Genomic DNA, 23719 nt, shown 5'->3' with positions numbered 1-23719 from the left:
AGAAAAATTGGATTACCTTTGCTGTTCTTCGTCAGAATGCACTCCCAGGACTTCTACTTCAATAACAAATGTTGGTTTGGTTCCAAATAATTCATAGTTATATCCAAATAGCGCCGTTTTGTTGTGCGTTCAAGACACTATCCGAAGGGTAACGAAGGGTGACGCCCAGCGCGTTTCGTGACAAAAGAATTCAAAATATTCCATTACCGTACTTCGAAGCATGTCAAACGCTGTTTAAAATCAATTTTTGAAACCATGGAGTCTTCTTGTGCACGCGCGCCCCAGTCTCATTGTTCTCAGATCAACTACTATCCAAATGCGCTACTGTTTTTCGGCCATGGCCTGCAAAGTCATCATTCAACGTTCTGGCGCCTTCTGAGAGCCTATGGGAGCGTTAGAAAATGTCACGTTATACCAGAGATCCCCTGTTTTGTATAGAGATGATCAAGAAGGCCAATAAATGGTCAGAGGGTGCTTCCTGTTTGGAATCTTCTCAGGTTTTGGCCTGCCAAATGAGTTATGTTATACTCACAGACACCATTCAAACAGATTTAGAAACTTTGGAGTGTTTTCTATCCAGAGCTAATAATTATATGCATATTCTAGTTTCTGGGCAGGAGTAATAATCAGATTAAATCGGGTACGTTTTTTATCCGGCCGTGAAAATACCGCCCCCTATCCATAACAAGTTAAACAGCCTCCTACTCAAACTCAGAAGCTAGGATATGCATATTGTTAGTAGTTTGGTCCCATTCTTCAGACAGACGTGATAATAAGTGTGCATTTGCCTTGTCTAGCTCATTGCCTTGTTTATGAAAACTTGACAATATAAAAAAATTCCCAAAAGAACAATCGCAGATAAATCAAGCAAGCAAACAGATATGCATTTCAGCACAATCTTTATATCCACAAAATTAATATTACATACTGTAAAATGTCTCATATCAGCCTAAAGTGCTGTAAACACAAAATAAATATGATTACATATGAACTGCATATGCTTATTTGTACTGACAAATAAGTTAGATTCACATTATTATATATTGTTTTATCTTAACACATGGTTGAAAAGTCCTACCTTACAACAAGTGCTGTATACATTAAAATATTGCTTTACATTGCAGTACCCTTCCATGGTCTAGGTCAGGGATGCTCAACTACTATTTGGGAAGGTCTGGCCACACACATTTCCTAGGTGGCTGGATGGATATTGTAATTTATTGGGATAGTAACAAACCACCTCACAACACATGGGATCCTAAACTGTTCACACCCCTCTTGTTGGTTTAGAGAACATTTAACAGTTTTAAAGCTCATTTCCTGCAATTCTACACATTTTGCCATGTCTTATGCATGTTCATATGATACTTTAATGACTCCACAAAATCAATGGAGGCCCCCTGGGTGTCGAGGCACCTGGGCAAGTAATCTGGCTATGATAACTATAAGATTTAGATAGCTGGTTAGCCTAACATACATGAGCTAGCTAGTTGATCAACTGGATCAACCTGCATTATTACACACTTGGGGTTCCTTCTCTTAGTAATGAATTTCGTTACAATAAAACTAGAATGGAAAGGTGAGAGGAAAAATCATTCTCTTGGAGCACTCCAGTTGACAGAGTGCATTTAGCTTGGTGGCAGCATCACATTTTAGTGACCTTCTCCACATCCTTCTCCACAATGTTAAACTGAGGGTCTTGGAATCCAGCGTTGTTTGATCCCTTCAGCTTTGACCCAGCCTTTTCATTTATCTCTGGTTCTGATGCCTGCAGAAGACACACAAAGACCACACCGGGAGCCAGTTAACACAGACACAGAACATTTAATACAGCTGTAGGCCTACGGTATGAGAGAGAGAGAGAGTCATGCTCAACATGAGCTCCTGATATATTCATATTTTTTTGTTTTTAGAATGAGATAAACACTCTAATCGAAAAATAATTCCAGACAAGAAGTGATGAACAACAAGTCTATGCATTCAGAATAGAAAAAAAGTAACTTTGCACCTCAAGTTAAGAAGTTTTGACTCTAGCTAGCTAGCTACACAACAAAGACCTAGCCAGCAGGCTAGCAAGCTAGCCAGAAGAAACGAGCTAGAACAAACCTAGCAAGGGGTGTTAATACAACTACATCAAACAACCAAACTGAGTGAGTAAACCAAAAAGGAGCACGGACTAACTTTAAACATATCTTCTGTTTTTTGGTGTGAAGATCTGTCACTCTTTTTGCTGGTTTTTGAACTAAATTAGCGCTAGCTAGCAACAGCAGCAGACAAACACACCGGTTGCTATGGCAACGGGGCAGCAGAACAGAGCAGCAGCTGTAGTAGCAGAGCCCACAGGCATCATGTCCCCACTCCCCTTCAGCGCTGAATCCATTCCCTACCCTCCAGAGGCCAAAAATGACACAACGAGGAAAGCTTTTAAACAGACACTACTAAAGGGGAGGCCAGAAACCCTTTTTGCAGACCTCTACAAAAACAGTGATGTGACATTTTTTTACATTTTAGTCATTTAGCAGACACTCTTATCCAGAGCGACTTACAGTAGTGAATCCATACATTTCATTTATTATTATTATTATTATTTTTTGTACTGGCCCCCCGTGGGAATCAAACCCACAACCCTGGCATTGCAAACACCATGCTCTACCAACTGAGCCACAGGGAAGACTAATTAACAAAATTAGCGTTACATTCAGGTAGTCCCTTCATCCCTGTTTCCAATTTTTATTTTTTACCCCTTTTCCTCCCCAATTGGTAGGTAAAATCTTGTCCCATGTGAGTAATCTCATCTTCCTCACTGACCAGCCAAATGCATGGCGCTCAACAGTGTGCTGTCACTGCCCATCCATAAAGAAAGAGGGAATCTGTAATGGGTGGAAGCTGAAAATCAAAGAGACAGACGACCCTGACAGCACCATGATAACAATCAACCTCTTCAAGACTGGGACTGTCATGGTGCAAGGTAAGATTAGGCTGTTTGAAACAGACTTTCAGACCATTAAGGAGAGAGCGGCGAGCGAGAAGGACACCATCAGTGACTTGCCCTTCCACAAGACAAACTCCACCAGCACCACCCTCACCCCTACTATCCCCACCCAAAAAGGCACATCCAGCACCTCTCTTCCCACCATAGTGGAGGACACGCCCCAGGAGGAGAGCAACCCCCTCAGTGCAGAGCAGGCTCAGGCCCTCCTCACCACCATGGCTGCCATGAGGGAGGAGTTCACCAAACTGGAGGGGGAGGTGGTCCTGCTCAGGGAGAGTGTGAGCAAACAGCAACCAGACATCCACATCTTAGAGGAGCTCCTAACCAAGGTGCGGACAGAGCAGGACAGAAGCCTTGCAACACAGCTGAAAGAGGTTCAGCAAGAGAGAGACGGACTCAAGAGAGAGCTGGCTGATCTAACAAAGGAGGTGAGAGAGCTCCAAAAAGACAGGCAGAGCAGTAATAGCGATCTGACCTCACTAAGAGAGTAGCTGCAGGAGAGAAAGAGAACAGAGGACAGGCTGCAGGAGAGAAAGAGAACAGAGGACAGGCTGCAGGAGAGAAAGAGAACAGAGGACAGGCTGCAGGAGAGAAAGAGAACAGAGGACAGGCTGCAGGAGAGAAAGAGAACAGAGGACAGGCTGCAGGAGAGAAAGAGAACAGAGGACAGGCTGCAGGAGAGAAAGAGAACAGAGGACAGGCTGCAGGAGAGAAAGAGAACAGAGGACAGGCTGCAGGAGAGAAAGAGGACAGAGGACAGGCTGCAGGAGCAGCTAGATCACCACTCTATGACCTGCCCTCACACAGCAGAGGAGCCCAGCTCAACCAGCCAGGCTTCCCCAGCCCTGCCTGCTGCACCCCTCCTCCCCAGCCCACAGAACAGCCTCCCACTGACAGCGGCACCGGCACAGACCAGCCACACCCCTGCTCCAACATCCACCAGCCCCCCCCCCCCCCCCTCTGCCCCCTCCAGTCCAGAAGAAACACTGTCTGACATCGTCCTGTTAATGGACTCAAATGGGAAGTTTGTTCAGGAGAATAAACTTTTCCCTGGACACAAAACGATAAAGGTCTGGTGCCCAACAACGCAGAGTGCCATGGAGCTGCTTGATATGGCCCATCTCGGGTCGCCAAGCCACATAATCATACACACCGGAAGCAACGACCTGCGTGCTCAGCAGGAGAGGGTGGCGACTTCACTACTGGGAGTGTTTGAGAAGGCCTCCGCAATCTTCCCCACTCAAGAATCGTGGTGTCAACCCTTCTACAGAGGAAGGACTTCCACCCTGCCACAATCCAAAGAATAAACGCCAGCCTCTCCCGGGACTGTGCCCTGCGACCCAATGTACACCTGGCCCACCATCCCACCCTCGATCTGGACTGTCTCTATGACCATGTGCACCTGTACAGGGAGACAGTCCCCATCCTTGCCAAGACTCTCAAGGATGTCGCTTTAAACTGCAGCCCGACCTCTCCACCCAGGAACAGCGGAGCAATCTCCACCCCACCGAGATCACCGAGACAACACCCCGGACCAGCACCCTTGAACCCCCAGCCACGACCACAGCACCACCAACCTCAATGCCCACCACAGCCAGCGCAGCACAGACCACCCCAGCCCAGCTTCAGAGCCACCCAGACGAGGCCTCCCACCCCCCTGCCCCCCACCGCAGACCCACACTTGGAGGAGCCACAGCCCAGCAGGCAGAGCTACGCACAGGCTGTGAGAGGAGCAACTGGTCTAGCCCCCACCAACGAAATGAGTGACATTAAACAAATGCTGAGTCTACTATGCTCACGTGATAGGCCGAGGGTCATGGTAAGATGAGCACAAGAACTCCACCATCCTCACACTACACCCACCCAAGTGGCATAACACAAATGCTATCTTAAATGATAAACAAATCACATTTGCATAATAAAAGATGACTTCAATTGAAAAAAAAAAAATATTTTAATAGTTCTTGTTGGATTGTGAGTGTTTGTCTCATTTTGAAGGTAAAGAAAAAAAGTTATGAAATCTTTTTACATTGCATGTTGGAATTTACAAGGGTTGAAGTCCTCAGCTTTTGGGCTAAAAAGTAGAAACCCAGTCTTCCTGAAATAAATTGATGATGTTGATATTGTAGTACTACAGGAAACATGGTGCAGAGGTGATGTTTCCACTGGCTGTCCACTAGGTTATAGGGAGATATTCCTACCATCCACCAAATTAAAAGGAATCAGACAGGGCAGAGACTCAGGACAGGGCAGAGACTCAGGACAGGGCAGAGACTCAGGACAGGGCAGAGACTCAGGACAGGGCAGAGACTCAGGACAGGGCAGAGACTCAGGACAGGGCAGAGACTCAGGGGGAATGCTAATATGGTATAAATCTGAACTAATTCATTCAATCAAATTGATCAAAACAGGAGATTTCTTTATCTGGTTAAAAATCAACAAGGAGGCTATCTTGACAGATAAAAACGTCTTCCTCTGTGCCACATACATTCCCCCCTCAGAGTCACCCTAGTTCAACAAAGAGAGTTTCTCCATTCAAGAGGGGGAAATTAGTCACTTTCAGGCTCAAGGCAACGTACTGGTCTGTGGAGACCTGAATGCTAGAACGGCAGAAGAACCAGACATTATTAACAGTCATGGGGATAAACACCTACCAGGAAGCAACAACCTTTCCCTCCCACATACCCCCACAGAAACAACTATGACAAAGTGAAAAACAAAAATGGAGTACAGCTCGTGAAGCTCTGTCGAACACTGGGTCTGTACATAGTCAATGGTAGGCTGAGAGGGGACTCTTTTGGTAGGTACACCTACAGCTCATCCCTTGGCAGCAGCACTGTAGACTACTTCCTCACTGACCTAAACCCAGAGTCTCTCAGGGCCTTCACAGTCAGCCCACTAACACCTCTCTCAGACCACAGTAAAATCACAGTGTATCTGAGAAGAGCGGAAGCCAACCATGAAGCATCACGGCCCAATAAATTACATGGTACTAAACAGGCCTATAGATGGAGTGCAAACAGTACAGACATCTACCAAAAAGCAATTAGTAGCCAAAAAATACAATCTCTCCTGGACAACTTTTTAGCCTTAACATTCTCCATCAGCAACGAAGGTGTAAATTTGGCCATTTGGAACATAAACTTTATATTTGACAAATTAGCCTCCTTGGCTTATCTAAAGAAGCATAAGAGCAAACCAGAAGTAACAGAAAATGAAAAATTGTTTGATAATGAATGCAAAAATCTAAGAAAGTAATTGAGAAATATATCTAATCAAAAACACAGAGAACCAGACAACAAAAATATACACCTTCAATATGGGGAAACACTGAAGCAATACAAACACACCTTAAGAACAAAAAAGGAAAAGCACATTAGAAAACAGCTGGATGTAATTGAGGAATCCATAGAATAATAATTGGAATAAATTAAACAAACCTCATCAGGAGGAATTGGCTATCCAAAATGGGGATATGTGGAGAAATCACTTTGCAAACCTCTACAGCGATATAACAAAGAGCCCAGAACAAAAAGATATACAAGACAAATTACAAATCCTTGAATCAGCAGTCAAAGACTATCCGAATCCTGTGGATACCCCAATTACAGAAGAAGAATTATTGGAAAAACAACGCACTCTCCAACCCAAAAAGGCCTGTGGTGCTGATGGTATTTTAAATGAAATGATCAAATATACAGACCACAAATTCAAATTGGCTATACTCAAACTCTTCAACATTATCCTCACTGCAGGTATTTTCCCCGATATTTGGAACCAGGGATTGATCACACCAATCTATAAAAATGGAGACAAATTTGACCCAAATAATTACAGAGGAATTTGCGTTAACAGCAACTTAGGGAAAATTCTCTGCAGTATTATAAATAGCAGACAACACCATTTCCTTGACGAACACAACGTCCTGAGCAGAAGCCAGATTGGATTTCTAAAAAAATTATCGTACAACAGACCACATTTACACCCTCCACACTCTAATTGACAAACAAGTAAACCAAAACAAAGGCAAAATCTACTCGTGTTTTGTAGATTTCAAGAAAGCATTTGATACAATTTGCCACGAAGGTCTTTTTTATAAACTAATAGAAAGTGGTATTGGAGGGAAAACATATGATGTTATTAAATCAATGTACAGTTAAAATGCAGTTAAAATTGGCAACAAGCAAACATACTTCTTCTCTCAGGGACGGGGAGTGAAACAGGGCTGCCCAATAAGTCCAACACTATTTAACATCTACATTAATGAATTGGCAAAAACATTAGAAGAATCGGAAGCACCTGGTATCACCCTACACAACACTGAAATCAAGTGTCTGCTGTACGCAGATGACCTAGTGCTGCTGTCTCCCACTAAAGAGGGGTTACAGCAGCACCTAGATCGTCTTCACAGGTTCTGTCAGACCTGGGCTCTGACAGTTAACCTAAAAATATATATATATAATGATATTCCAAAAAATGTCCGGAAATCAGGATGACAAATATAAATTCTATTTGGACACAGTTCTATTAGAACACACTAAAAACGACACATATCTAGGACTAATTATCAGCAACACAGGTAGCTTTCACATGGCTGTGAATGAGCTGAGAGACAAAGCAAGAGCATTCTATGCCATTAAAAGGAACATTAAAATTGAAATTACAATTACAATCTGGCTAAAAATTTTCCAATCGGTTATAGAACCAATTGCTCTATATGGCAGTGAAATATGGGGTCCACTCTCTAATAATGAATTCACCAAATGGGACAAACATCCAATTGAAATACTGCATGCAGAGTTTTGCAAGACTGTATTGCAAGTGCTTAGAAAAACTCCAAATAACGCATGTAGAGCAGAATTGGGCCAATACCCCCTCCTCATTCGAATAGAAAAAAGAGCCATCAAATTTTACAATCATCTAAAAACAAGTGACCCCAAAACATTCCATCACACAGCTCTACAATGTCAAGAGATGAAACCAGAGAAGAGTCCCCTCAGCCAGCTGGTTCTGAGGCTCAGTTCACAAACCCAAACCAACCCCATAGAGCCTCAGGACAGCACTCGGAAAATCTGGCCCAACCAAATCATCACAAAACAAAGATAAAAATATATCACCTATTGGAAAGACACAACAAAAAATCAAAGTAAACAATGCTATTTGGCTCTAAACAGACAGTACTTGGTGGCAGACTATCTGACCACTGTGACTGATAGAAAACTGAGGAAAACACTGACTAGGTACAGTCTGGCTATAGAGACTGGTCGTCACAGACAAACCTGGCTGCCCAGAGAGGACAGGCTGTGCTCACTCTGCTCCAGGGGAGAGGTAAAGACAGAGCTGCATTTCCTATTACACTGTGACAAATACTCATACCTAAGACAATATTTCTTTCCCAAAATTATAATTCAATACAAAGAATTGGAAACTATAAAAGATGAAGAAAAAATCAAATATTTATTGGGTGAAAAGCCAAAATGTGCACTTTTGGCAGCCAAATATGTGTCCTCCTGCCACAACCTGAGGGACTGTCGATAATGTCGATAATATTTCCCATCTTGTTTTGTTTTGTCTTTCATACCATGTCATGCGTCTTCTCAGTCATGTTGACACTGGTCTACTACCATCGCTTTAATGTATTGTTGTTCTGATTAACATTGTTGTTGTAGTTGTTGTTAATGGTAATCCCATGTCCACTACTACTATTATTATTGCTGTTGGTCCCACCATTTATTTATATATAAATATATATATTTTAAATATATATAATATATATTTTTTTCTATATGTATACTTTGACAATGAGAGAGAGAGAGAGAGAGAGAGAGGTGGGGTGAGAGGTGGGGTGAGAAGCTTTACCTCTGAGTCCTTGCCACAGCCAGCGCAGAATAGATCACTTCTCCTTACAAAGAGATCTGAGCTTAGCTTCTCCTGCTTGCAGCCACCTGGACAGACAACACAGGGAGACGCCATGCTTAACTAACTGCATAAAATATTAATTTGAACCAGCCAAAGTCATTATGCCTAGTGCCAGGAATTTTTCCTTTAACAGACCTGACCAGGAACAACTAGCCCCAGAGTTAAGAGCTTAGTGGTTAAGAGCTTTGGGCCAGTAACCAAAAGGTTGCTGGTTTGAATCCCGAGCTGACTAGTTGAAAAATCTGTCTGTGCCCTTGAGCAAGGCACTTAACCCTTATAGCTCCTGTAAGTGGCTCTGGATAAGAGTGTTTGCTAAATGGCGTAAATGTCAAATGTAAAGTTTGTCCTGGTCAGGTCATGCAGTCAAAAATAATTTATATCATGCAATATGCTGTTAGGGTTGGAGGTAGCCTCACCTGTGATAGCGCTTACCACCAAGCCCACGATCACAGTCACCAAAGTGCCCAGAAGACAGAAGTACAAGTAGGACAGGGAGTACCATGAGTCTGCCAGAGCCGGACGGTCACTGTAACAACAAGATGAAGAGTCATACCTGAGCCTCCACTAACACAGTAGCCTTGTCAAATCAAATCTTATTTGTCACATACACGTTTAGCAGATGTTATTGCGGGTGTAGCAAAATGTTTGTGTTTCTAGCTCCAACAGTGCAGTAATATCTAACAATACACAGAACCTAAAAGTATAAGAATGACAGGACGATATTAGGACGAGCAATGTCAGAATGGCATAGACTAAAATACAGTAGAATAGAATACAGTATATAGATATGAGATGAGTAAAGCAAAAATATGTAAACATTATTAGAGTGACTAGTGTTCCATTAAAAGTGGCCAGTGATTTCAAGTCTATGTATATGGGACAGCAGCGTCTAAGGTGCAGGGTTACGTAACCGGGTGGAAGACGCCTAGTGATGGCTATTTAACAGTCTGATGGCTTTGAGTTAGAAGCTGTTTTTCAGTCTCCCGGTCCCAGCTTTGATGCACCTGTACTGACCTCGCCTTCTGGATGAGAGCGGGGTTAACAGGCAGTGGCTTGGGTGGTTGTTGTCCTTGATTATCTTTTTGGCCTTCCTGTGACATCGAGTGCTGTAGGTGTACTGGAGGACAGGTAGTTTGCCCACGGTGATGCGTTGGGAAGTTGCCATACCAGGCGGTGATACAGCCGAACAGGATGCTCTCAATTGTGAATCTATAAAAGTTTGTGAGTGTTTTAGGTGTCAAGCCAAATGTCTTCAGCCTCCTGAGGATGAAGAGGCACTGTTGCGCCTTCTTCACCACACTGTCTGTGTGGGTGGACCATTTCAGTTCGTCAGTGGTGTACGCCGAGGGACTTGAAGCTTTTCACCTGCTCCACTGCGTCCCGTTGATTTGGATAGGGGCGTGGCTCCCTCTGCTTTTTCCTGAAGTCCACGATCGGCTCCTTTGTTTTGTCGACATTGAGTGAGAGGTTATTTTCCTGGTAATCAGGCCTACTACTGTTGTCTCGTCTGCAAACTTGATGATTGAGTTGGAGGGGTGCGTGGCCACGCAGTCATGAGTGAACAGGGAATACAGGAGGAGGCTGAGCATGCACCCGTGTGGGGCCCCTGTGTTGAGCATCAGTGAAGAGGTGTTGTTTCCTACCTTCACCACCTGGGGGCGGCCCATCAGGAAGTCCAGGACCCAGTTGCAGAGTGTGGGGTTCAGACCCAGGGCCCCAAGCTTAATGATGAGCTTGGAGGGTACTATGGTGTTGAATGCTGAGATATAGTCAATGAACAGCATTCTTTCATAGGTATTTCTCTTGTCCAGATGGAATAGGGCAGTGTGCAGTGCGATGGCGATTGCATCATCTGTGGATCTATTGGGGTGATAAGCAAATTGAAGTGGGTCTACGGTGTCAGGTAAGGTAGAGGTGATATGATCCTTAACTAGCCTCTCAGAACTTCATGATGAGAGAAGTGAGTGCTACAGGGAGATAGTCATTTAGTTCAGTTACCTTTGCTTTTTTGGGAACAGGAACAATGGTGGACATCTTGAAGCAAGTGGGGACAGCAGACTGGGATAGGGAGAGATTGAATATGTCCTCAAACACTCAAGCCAGCTGGTCTAGGCCGGCAGCCTTGCGAGGGCTAACACGCATAAATCTCTTACTCACTTCGGCCACAGAGAAGGAGAGCCCACAGTCCTTGATAGCGGTCCACGTCGGTGTCACTGTGTTATCCTCAAAGCGGGCGAAGAAGGTGTTTAGCTTGTCCGGAAGCAAGACATCGGTGTCCGTGATGTGGCTGGTTTTCCCTTTGTAGTCCGTGGTTGTCTGTAGACCCTGCCACATCCGTCTCGTGTCTGAGCCATTGAATTGCGACTCCACTTTGACTCTATACTGATGTTTTGACTGTTTGATTGCCTTACAAAGGGAATAACTACACAGTTTGTATTCTGCCATATTCCCAATCACCTTGCCATGGTTAAATGCGGTGGTTCGCGCTTTCAGTTTTGCTGCCATCTATGCACGGTTTCTGGTTAATGTAGGTTGTAATAGTCACAGTGGGTACACCATCTCCTATACACTTCCTGATAAACTCAGTCACCATATCAGTATATTCGTCAATGTTATTCTCTGAGGCTACCCGGAACATATCCCAGTCCGGATGATCAAAGCAATTTTGAAACGTTGATTCTGATTTGTCAGACCAGCATTGAATAATCCTTAGCACCCTTACTTCCTATTTGAGTTTCTGCTAATAGGAAGGGAGGAGAAAAATGGAGTCATTATCAGATTTGCAGAAGGGAGGGCAGGGGAGGGCCTTGTAGGCATCCCGGAAGCTGGAGTAGCAGTGGTCGAGTGTTTTAGCAGCACGAGTACTACAGTCAATGTGTTGATAGAACTTCGGTAGTGTTTTCCTCAAATTTGCTTTGTTAAAATCCCAAGCTACAATAAATGCGGCCTCAGGTTATGTGGTTTCCAGTTTGCGTAATGTCCAGTGAAGTTCTTTGAGGGCCGTCGTGGTGTCAGCTTGAGGGGGAATATACACGGCTGTGACTATAACCGAAGAGAATTCTCTTGGGAGGTAATACGGTCGGCATTTGATTGTGAGGTATTCTAGGTTGGGTGAACAAAAGGACTTGAGTTTCTGTATGTTGTTACAATTACACCATTAGTGGTTACTCATGAAACATACACCCTCGCCTTTCTTCTTCCCGGAGAGTTCTTTAATCCTGTTGATGCGATATACTGAGAACACAGCTAGCTGAGAACCCTGAGCTCGTCTAATTTATTGTCCAGAGACTGAACATTAGAGAGTAATATACACGGATGCGGTGGATGGTGTGCGCGCCTCCTGAGTTTGCCTAGAAGTCCACTCCGAATACCTCTTCTCGTCGGCTGTGTTTTGGATCAGCCTCTGGAATCAATTAATTTGCCCTGGGGGGTACGAACAAAGAATCCAATTCGGGAAAGTCGTATTCCCGGTCGTAATGCTGGTGAGTTACCGCCACTCTGATATTCAAAAGTTATTTCGGGTGTATGTAATAATACAAAACATTTCCTGGGATAATAATGTAAGAAATAACACACAAAAAAAAATAATACGAAGTTGCTTAGTAGGTAGAAGCAGAGCTGCCCTATCTGTCGGCACCATCTTGTGAAACCAGACTGAGCGCTGCATTGACGTTTTCATTCAGTGAAACAGAATGAGCTCGCAAGATCAGGCTGGTTCAACAAGGCTGCTAACCCATAGTTCGCTATAAGCACCATAGGACTCTGGAATAAAATTGTGCACTATATGTGGAATAGGGTGACTTTGAAGACAGTGATTATAAAGTGACCTCGAGTAACTCACTCAGGCAGAGGGGTCAGTGTTACTGCACTGGTCCATGGGGCAAGGGTGGTGTAGTTCAGGTCCTGTGTGCGGTTACAGCCTGCCACACTGATTGGCAGGGGGTTGGTTTTATCAGCTAAGGGTGGGTATATCTGAGCTCCAATCCCCACCCACAGGGTAATAACAAGGCCCACAATCAGCCCTGTGAGTCCCCCCTGCAATGCACAAGGAAGCCGTCTCAGTGTCACCCATAAAGATACATTACATTTCTATGTCATATTGTCTAACGTTGTTTTGTATTCAACAACCAAAATCTTTGTATGTCAGAACATGTATAGGGTTACTGGTTAGTAATATATCTTTGAGTAAATTAGTAAATCATTCTTTAAGTATGAATAATGAAAGTGATATGAATAAGATGTGGGATACCTACTGTTGAGTTTGCTGTGCGCCAGAACATGCCTAAGAGGTAAAGCCCAAGTAGAGGGCCACTGATCATTCCAAATATGGACAGGGCTGCCTGAAAAGAGACAACGTTAGAGACATAAAGTAGAGGTGACAACTACCAGACAGCAGGTGGCGTTACGGAGTCACTTCTGATTATAGTTTTCCTACCTGCAGAATGCTCCCCATCAGTGAAGCTATTGCAGCCATCCCAATGCACAAAAATCCGAAGAAAACACCTGGAATAGGTGCAAAGGTAATTAAATATTCCATACACATTTCATGATTATAAATATATTTCCATGCAAAGTATTTTTCCATGCAAAGTATTGACATATAATGTACATACCTCAGCAAATGTCAAACTGACCTTTATTTGTGTGACATTACTATTTGAATGAACCCAGATATAATTGTGTTAGTCTTATACACAGTGTTTTGTGTGAAACTCACTGAGGCCCATGTTCATCCAGGTCACCTGTTTATCTGTCAGGTTTTTGTACACTGGCCTGATGAAGTCCTCCACAGTGACAGCCACCAGCGCATTGATGCTGGAGGACACAGTACTGAAACAGATGCAATGATGAGGCAAAGAGAAAGAGGAGGAATTGCCCTTTGTCTGCAGGGAACTCATGGTTTAAAACATTCATTGGTAGTGTCATGACTTTGCCCTCTTTGAGTACAGCGAGCACAGTTGACCCCCTCCCCCTCTACCATCCCCCTACTTCTGCACCATCTCCCTGTCTCCTACACCCAGGCTGCTGTGGTCAGAAGGCGGTCGTAAATTCCAAAGGGAATGTCCTGCCTCACAGGCCACAGTTTTGAGACAGGGTGGTTTCATGGAGAGACAAAGGAATTCTTCCAACTCACAGGACGGGGGAACCGAATGACATTTATGTTCTGAAGAAGGTATAAAAGATCGGTGAAGAATCCAGCTACGAACTGGTCCGCTTGGTACAATTTTATGGAACTCATGAGAGACAAGATTGCCATATTACCATAATAATGTTTATATAATAGCCTCAGCTATGAGACTTACGTCTAAATGGCTGTATACAATTAATGAATAAGGATAAACCTATTTGGAATATGTTGAGATGCTATGTACTGATGTTAATGTGAGAGAATTGTATTTCTGTTCAAAGCTTAACTAAGTCACCGGCACGCCCCCAGGGACACAGACAGGACAAGGCGTCATGTGACAGCCTTTTCTACGTTCAGTATATGAACCCCCACCCAGAATGTCTTTCTTCAGACCAGCTTACCTCGAGAAGAGAGAGCCAAGGTTTGACCATGCATTCCTCTACTGAACTTTAACCATACCACGTGGTTAAACTTTTAGACTATCGATACCGACAGAATAATTACAAGTCTTTGATATTAATTACTAGTCTGCAGCTAGAAATTCAGTATCATTGAACGCAAAGATCGACAAAACATCCATTCTATAACGACATTAATGAATGTCGCTTTGAAAGATCCATTCTAACCGAGAGAGAGAGAGAGAGAGAGAGAGAGGACGAAACTCTCCAACAAAGATCACGACGACGCACTGAGCGTAAATATATATATTGATTGCAATTGTTTCCGAATGAGTGAGCGTTCATGTGCAAAGGATTAGCATATAAATTGTTAATATTTATCAACTCTGTTGTGCCTCCTCAGCTGCCCTTTATCACCCTTTGTTTAACAAGCCGCCATGCCAGCTTAGCCCACTAGGGCACATTCCTCTACCATTGCTTTGTAACGATACCTACTGTTTTGTATGCTTTCTGTGAATTACCTAGTTTAGTAAATAAATGATTTTAAGACAATTGATGTATGGATGACTAAGTGAAGACTGGGTTCGTGCAGATAACAACAATTTACGACGTTTGGAATGAGACTGGACGTGAGGTAATAACACATCATTAAAACAAGAAGATAATAGATCAGATCTTATAATATAATATATAATGTTATAATATCTGACAGTTATATTAGGAAAATTATAACTGTGTAATCTGAATATTTTCCTTGGTGCCATGACCTCCTAGTTAATTACAGTTACACGATTAATCAGTTAATCGCGTAATAATAATTACAGAGAGTTATTTGATAAACATGTCTTCAAGTTAATGATGCCCAAAGACACGACAGTAGGTTAGTTGTAAAAGTAGTGGAAAAATTGCATGCATTTGTTAGTGTATACCAGCCATACGGAATAAGCGGACCGCGGTCTGGTTCCGGATCCAGAACGGGGAGGGGTTGCGAGGTAGGGGTTTGTTACTATGCTGATAAGTGACTATATCTATCCCGATCTTTTCCACCTGGAAGATTTGTGTCAGCGGACCTTCTCTATTTGAGTTCCGCTGGAGAATACTCACCTCAGTGTACCACTGTATGCTGCCGCAACAAACAACCCAGGGACTCCAGGATAGGCTGCCAGGATGTCCATTACCAGGTATGGAAGCAGCTTGTTTACACACACACACAACACACACTATTAATCCCACACACAGTCCTGTCCAATTCACACATACATATTAATACACACTTGTACATGTGTGAAATAGGACAATATAAGCACCCACCCACTAACATTCAATAACACTGCTATCGTGCAGCACTGTCCATGCCTGTGTAAGAGCCATAGCTGTCTTACATTTACTGACCTGATCAAGTGCCCCTACATCACCATTAGTGAGTGGATCACAGTTCTTGTAAATGGAGTACATGGTGAGGCCGGAGAACACTGCTAAGCTCACAGTCACCCAGAGACCAATCATATTCACATACAGTGACCTGAGGATTTTAAAGAAAGCCGACATGGAACAAACACTCATATTGCTATTCTTCAATCACAGCTTTTCCTGTATGTTATGACTGTGGAAGGTAGGAGTGCCACTCACAGTTTGGCTTGAGTTAGGGTTTTGCAGGAGATGTAACGCTGCACCTGGGACTGGTTGATGGAGTAGATGGACGCCCACATCACACTGCCACCAACCACGATTGTCCAGAACGTGTGACGCTTCAAAGGGTCTGGATCAAAACTGCATTAGAAGGTATTAAAGTGAAAATGCTCAGCTAACTATGAGGAGTCATACTGTGGTGGTAATTAATCCCTGCATGACGTGTGGACATTTTACTTACTCAAAAAGGTTGAGCCTGCCTCCTTGGTAGCAGTCATCCCAGATTTTCCCCAGACCTCCCTGGATGACAGCCCCCCTGGCGATGACGGCCACGAAGCCTGCTAACATGATCACCATCTGGAACACGTCTGTCCATATGACCGCCTTCAGACCTCCCTGAGAACCACAATGCAACATGGAGTCAGGGGAAGGAAGGTATGCTGCAACTTCATGTGCACCAAAGAGGTTTGTTCATGTGTAGGTTAAAGTGTGTTCCCTGACCCTGTGACCTGACCAGGAAAAAACTGGACCCTTTTCCCATAACTGGGGCTGAGAATTTTCCCTGCATGAACATGTCATGGGGTCAGGAAAAACTCCTGGCCCTGGGCAAATAATTTTTTCTGTAATGAGTCCGAAGAGAAGGATATACTGCTTTTTCGAGACAAGGCCCAAATCCCTGTCATCCGCGTGAAGAAAAGACAGAGAAAATGGGGGGAGGAGGGCGGGGTGCCTTGTAAGAATTAGCCGACGAGTAGGTAAACTACCACTACCACCACTACCCTATTATTGGCCAATGTGTAATCATTGGAAAACAAACTGTACGATCTACGATTAAGACTGTCTTACCAACGGGACAATAAACACTGTAATATCTTTTGTTTCACAGAGACATGGTTAAAATATAGAGCTGGCTGGCTTCTCCCTTTGTCACATCTGCTCCTGCTCCTCCCCTCCGGCGTATGACGTCACCAGAGTACTAACCACCGGTCCTGGGATTCATCATTACGCACAGCTGGCATTCATTATTACGCGCACCTATGAATCATTACACCCTGCATCAGCAGGACAGAGCAGATATGTCTGGTAAGATGAGGGGCGGGGGTGTGTGTCTATTTGTCAGTAACTGCTGTTGTGCAATTTCTAATATTAAAGAAGTCTCGAGGTATTGCTCGACTGAGGTAGAGTACCTCATGATAAGCTGTAAACCACACGATCTACCAAGAGAGTTCTCATCTATATTATTCGTAGCCATCTATTTACTACCACAAACCGATGCTGGCACTAAGACCACGAGCCGTATAAGGCCATAAGCAAACAAGAAAATGCTCATCCAGAAGTGACGCTCCTAGTGGCCGGGGACTTTAATGCATGCAAACTAAAATCCGTTTTACCTCATTTCTACCAGCATGTCACATATGATAGCATAGACTGGAATATGTTCCAGGATTCATCCAATGACATTGAGGAGTATACCACCTCAGCTTCATCAATAAGTGCATCGACAACGTCAACCCCACAGTGACCGTACGTACATATCCCAACCAGAAGCCATGGATTACAGACAACATTCGCACAGAGCTAAAGGCTAGAGCTGCCACTTTCAAGGAGCAGGACACTAATCCGGACACTTATAAGAAATCCTGCTATGCCCTCACATGAAACATGAAACAGGCAAAGTGTCAATACAGGACTAAGATTGAATCCTACTACACCGGCTCTGACGCTCGTCGGATGTGGCAAGGCTGGCAAACTATTACGGACTACAAAGGGAAACCCAGATGTGAGCTGCCCAGTGATGCGAGCCTACCAGATGAGATAAATGCTGTATGCTCGCTTCGAGGCATGCAACACTGAAGCATGTAAGAGAACACCAGCTGTTCCGGACGACTGTGTGATAACGCTCTCTGTAGCCAATGTGAGCAAGATCTTTAAACAGGTCAACATTCACAAAGCCATGGGGCCAGACGGATTACCAGGACGTGTACTCAAAGCATGCACGGACCAACTGGCAAGTGTATTCACTGACACTTTCATCCTCTCCCTGACCGAGTCTGTAACATCTACATGTTTCAAACAGACCATCATAGTCCCTGTTCCCAAGATAGCAAAGGTAACCTGCCTAAATGATTACCGCCCCGTAGCACTCACGTTGGTAGCCATGAAGTGCTTTGAAAGGCTGGTCATGGCTCACATCAACACCCTAGTCCCACTCGAAACAGATCCATAGATGACGCAATCTCAATCGCACTCCACACTGCCCTTCCCCACCTGGACAAAATGACCACCTATGTGAGAATACTGTTCCTTGACTACAGCTCAGCGTTCAACACCATTGTACCCTCAAAGCTCATCACTAAGCTAAGGACCCTGTTACTAAACACCTCCCTCTGCAACTGGATCCTGGACTTCCTAACGGGCCACCCCCAGGTGGTAAGGGTAGACAACAGCACATCTGCCACACTGATCCTCAACACTGGGGCCCCTCGGGGTGCATGCATAGTCCCTGATCACCCACAACCCACAACTGTGTGGCCAAGCGCGACTCCAACACCATCATTAAGTTTGTTGACGACACAACAGTGGTAGGCCTGATCAACGACAATGATGAGACAGCCTATTGGGAGGAGGTCAAAGACCTGGCATTGTGGTGCCAGGAAAACAACCTCTCCCTCAATATGAGCAAGACAAAGGAGCTGGTCGTGGACTTTAGGAAAAGGAGGGCCGAACAGGCCCGCATTAACATCAACGGGGCTGTAGTGGAGTGGGTCGAGAGTTTCAAGTTCCTTGGTGTCCACATCAACAACAAACTTTCATGGTCCAAAGACAGGCAAGGCGACACCTTTTCCCCCTCAGCAGACTGAAACAATTTGGCATGGTTCCCCATATCCTCAAAAAGTTCTACAGCTGCACCATCGAGAGCATCCTGACCGGTTGCATCACTGCCTAGTATGGCCAAGTTTCCTGACGTCCGGGACCTATATACTAGGCGGTGTCAGAGGAAGGCTCAAAACATTGTCAAGACTCCAGTCACCCAAGTCATAGACTATTTTCTCTGCTACTGCATGGTAAGCGGTACTGGAGCACCAAGTCTAGGACCAAAGGCTCCTTAATAACAGCTTCTACCCCCAAGCCATAAGACAATTAATCAAATAGCCACCTGGACTATTTACATTGACCCCTCCCTTTGTTTTTACACTGCTGCTATTCGCTGTTTATTATCTAGGCATAGTCACTTTACAAATTACCTCGACTAACCTGTACCCCCGCGCATTGACTCGGTACCCCCTGTATATAGCCTCGTTATTATTATGTTATTTTATTTTGTTACTTTTGGATTTTATTAAAAATGTTTACATTAGTTTATTTAGTAAATATTTTCTTAACTCTATTTCTTGAACTGCCTTATTGGCTAAGGGCTTGTAAGTAAGCATTTCAGGGCTTCTAAGTAAGCATAAGGTTGTATTCGGCGCATGTGACAATACAATTTGATTTGATTTAATGTCTACTTGTTAAATGTTGGTAATTTCTTATTGTAAATGTAATTGTTTGTAATATATTTTAAGCTCTGTGTTGGACCCGAGAAAGATTAGCTGACGTTATGGTGTCAGCTAATTGGGATCCTAAAAAATATTCAATTTTAAAATGTGTATTGTCATAGCGTGAAGGAGTTGATTGCTGATTGGTGAGTGAGATCAGATGAGCCACTGACCAGAGTGCAGTAGATGATGCACACCACCCCAGTGGCCACCAGCACTCCCCAGAGGTTCAGCCCTGTGACTGAAACACACACAAGTATAGACCCATTTACACAGCTTTTCCAAATAATACTCTACAACTGTTTCCATGAGTTGAAACAAATAGATAAACGCAACATGTAAAGTGTTGGTCACATCTTTCATGAGCTGAAATAAAAGCTCCCAAAAATGTTCAATATGCACGAAAAGCTCTCCACAAATTAGTTTACATCCCTGTTAGTGAGCATTTTGTTCTTTGCCAAGATAATACATCCACCTGACAGGTGTAGCATATCAAGAAGCTGATTAAACAGCATGATCATTACATAGGTACACCTTGTGCTGGGGGCAATAAAAGGCCACTCTAAGTGCAGTTTTGTCACACAACACAATGCCACAGATGAGGGAGTGTGCAATTGGTAAGGTGGCTGCAGGAATGTCCACCAGAGCTGTTGCCAGAGAATTTAATGTTAATTTCTCTACCATAAGCCGCCTTCAACATCATTTTAGAGAATTTGGCTCTACATCCAACCGGCCTCACAACCACAGACCACGTGTGTTGCGTTGTATGGGTGAGCGGTTCACTATTGTCAACATCGTGAACAGTGTGCCCCATGGTGGTGATGGGGTTATGGTATGGGCAGTCATAAGCTACGGACAATGAACACAATTGCATTTTATCGATGGGAGGCCCATTCTTTTTAAGGTATCTGTGACCAACAGATGCATATCAGTATTCTCAGTCATGTCAAATCCATAGATTAAGGCCTAATGAATTTATTTCAATAGACTGTTTTCCTTATGAACTGTAACTCAGTAAAATCTTTGAAATTGTTGCATGTTGCGTTTATATTTTTGTTCAGTATAGATACATATGAATTCTCTGTGATATTATCACTTAGCGTAACGACATCTGCATATCCTCTTTCGTGCTGCATCAACTGATAAGCAATTAGACAATACCTTTACTGGCAGATCACAGACCAATTTAATTAGCTAAAAATGTATCATCAGTTTGGTCCAGAGATTGACCTTCTGTCATCACTCAGATAATAATATTATTTTGATTCATTTAAGGGACATTACAGAGATACTTTGCATATGACTTACTTTGATTGAGAGCAAGAGCTGGGGCGTAGATGACCATACCAGTGTACAGGGCCTGAAACCAAATCAGACATTAGTTGGTGGATGTAAACATATGCTTGATGCACATTCATAAAGCGGAATGTTTACCTTAGATGCCCAGATGGCTTCCTGAAATCAGGCAGTGGAAAAAAGGACAAGGACAGATTTTGCAGTTTTTTGTAGTTATTGCATTATTGAGATTGTTGTTTCCACCATATCCTTTGGAAAACATTAGCTTCGTTAAGATCTACCCTTTTGCCCCATTTTCATGATGTTAACTGAATATTTACCGTTTGTATGATGTACATGGTGGTCCCGATCACCCGAATCAACTTGTTGAAACGCATCTCCAGATACTAGAGAGAAAATAAACATTTCAAACCTGGCCTGATTTCATTGGCTTTTTACACTTGTAAATCTTTTTTCCTAGTCAGGAAGTGATGATGAAGAAAGATTCATAGACTTTTCAGTAGTCTGTCTATCTGCAGGTCTATTCGCTTTTTTTAATCTTAATTTAAGGTTAGCATTAGGCATAAGGTTAGCAGAGTGGTTAAGGTAATTGTTAGATTTAAATCAGATTTGATGTCTTTGTGTCAATGCCAGCCAGTGAATACCCTGCAGAGCTGCCTCCAGTACATGACTCATAACAATAAATCCCAACCTGCTAAATGGTTGCTTGGTGCACAAAACTAATTAAATACCTGTAATTACTTTAATGGCAACTAGTCACATATTTTTAGGAGGTAAAGTCCTCAGATGCTGAATGTAACAGATGTAACATCTTGGCACCCCTCCTGGATTAGATTGTTTTCACGGATCACTGACTAATTATTAGTTACATTACAACTGCTGGGGGCCTCCTGAGTGGCGCAGCGGTCTAAGGCACTGAATTACTACAGATCCTGGTTCGATACCGAGCTGTGTCGCAACCGGCCGTGACCGGGAGACCCATGAGGCGACACACAATTGGCCCAGCGTCGTCCGGGTTAAGGGAGGGTTTGGCTGGCCGGGATGTCCTTGTCCCATCACGCTCTAGCGACTCCTGTGGTGGGCCGGACGCATGGACGCTGACACAGTCGCCAGGTGTACGGTGTTTCCTCCGACACATTGGTGCGGCTGGCTTCCGGGTTAAGCATGCATTGTGTCAAGAAACAGTGCGGCTTGGCGGGGTGTTTCGGAGGACGCACGGCTCTCGACCTTCGCCTCTCCCGAGTCCGTATGGGAGTTGCAGCGATGGGACAAGACCGTAACTACCAATTGGGGTAAAAAAATACAACTGCTGGACATTTTAGAGCAAACCCTCTCATCTTCACCCCCCTAGCTGATTCATCTTAATTCATTCCTCTATACCTTTATCTCAATCCACCTTGCTTGCACTTGCTGTTTGACTGATACAATGGACCCAAAGGAATCATCAAGCTATTTGCACCTCAAATGTTTTAATGTATTTGACATACTGTATATGTATTTGACCCAGGTGGGTCTGACCCAGCCTGATATATCTTACAGTACCTCGTAAGTGCTGGTAATGCCCAGGCGGTAGAAGAGAGGGACGAAGATTTCAGCGGTGATGATGGACATGATGGCATAGGAGATGCCAAATATCCAGAAGGCCGCCCCAAACCGATAGGCCTCTGCTGGAGTGCCGATCACGGTGATGCCAGACATGAAGCTGGCAGTGAGGGACATGGCGACGGGCACCGCTGTCATCTGACGGCCCCCCAGCAGGAACTCATCGCTGCTAGTGTTCTTGCGGCCCCGGATGGCTTGGAACAGGCCGATGCCGGCCGCCCCCAGGACTGTGCCCACAAACACCACATAGTCCCACACAGAGAACGAGGCCACTGGGCCCCCTGTACCTGTCGTCATGGTTAATGAGTACAGAAGAGATCCCTCCGGCAGAGACCAACACTTATCTAATCTTCACTATCTAACCACTTTCACCCACTGGTCGCCACTTAGATCTTACAGGTTGAATGTTAGGCAATGTTGCTAATGTTTAATTTAATTTCTTTCCAATGCACACTATTTTTCCTATTTACAATTTAATCAGATAAATTGTATGTGAATTACAGAACAGGTGTAGCATTGATATTTAACTTTCACTAAGTAGAAAAGGAATGTTTGATTTTATCAAGAATGTCAAAATAAATCAATTTTGTTCAAATTGAGGCCAACCTTTTTTCAGTATTCCAAGAAAATAAAACAATAGCAAATAAATTCTCAGTCAACTAGATAAGCACCTCAGAAATGTATTAATCCAGATAAAATGTTGGGATTATTGCAGTTCTTTGACACTTACAATAGACATCCACAATTGAAAGAAACATCCTTATACAAATGTCCTAGAATTCCAACAACAAATGTCCAATATTCCTATTTGTTAAGTCTTCCGTACTTGTTGAGGTTGAATAAAGTTGAGAATTACTAGAAATGCATCCTCCTGTTTAGCAAGACTTCCTTGTGTAGTCCCCTTATCCTAACAAAAGCATGGAAGGACACACTCTTGGTGTCGGCTAACCATAAACACACCTTTAGTTAATCATCACCCAAGGACAAAATATACAGAATTCACTGCACTGCCTACCAAGATTCTAAAACGGAATGATCCTTATATCTGACTTGGTGAAGTGTGTTTGGCCCGCCTTCCGATCTACCAATTAATAGAACGGTTGGTATAGTTCTAGTGGTATAACACCATGTATGGTCAGCCTGACACTGTTGTGACTTTCAAAGCATGAAAAAGGTTCTGCAACAAGAAATCCTCCAGTACTTATGGACTCCAAGACCA

General features: G+C 43.7%; 1 protein-coding gene across 1 annotated transcript; it reads right to left on the bottom strand.

The window, feature by feature from the left end:
- Nucleotides 1-882: 882 nt before the first annotated feature.
- Nucleotides 883-23719, bottom strand: LOC115207431 (sodium-coupled monocarboxylate transporter 1). The gene is made up of 15 exons (XM_029774500.1): nucleotides 22441-23719; nucleotides 21219-21284; nucleotides 20911-20962; nucleotides 19776-19843; nucleotides 16308-16462; nucleotides 16067-16207; nucleotides 15830-15959; nucleotides 15542-15630; nucleotides 13629-13741; nucleotides 13347-13414; nucleotides 13165-13251; nucleotides 12753-12946; nucleotides 9328-9437; nucleotides 8852-8937; nucleotides 883-1768 (listed from the first exon to the last, which is right to left on the bottom strand). Exons 1-15 carry the CDS (start codon nucleotides 22795-22797, stop codon nucleotides 1646-1648), a joined length of 1839 nt encoding a protein of 612 aa, XP_029630360.1. The 5' UTR covers nucleotides 22798-23719; the 3' UTR covers nucleotides 883-1645.

The sequence above is a fragment of the Salmo trutta genome, chromosome 14 (genome assembly GCF_901001165.1).
Source record: "Salmo trutta chromosome 14, fSalTru1.1, whole genome shotgun sequence".
NCBI classification, from domain to species: Eukaryota; Metazoa; Chordata; class Actinopteri; order Salmoniformes; family Salmonidae; genus Salmo; species Salmo trutta.
Note: the sequence above shows the minus strand (reverse complement) of the source record. Positions and strands in the feature narration are given on the sequence as shown.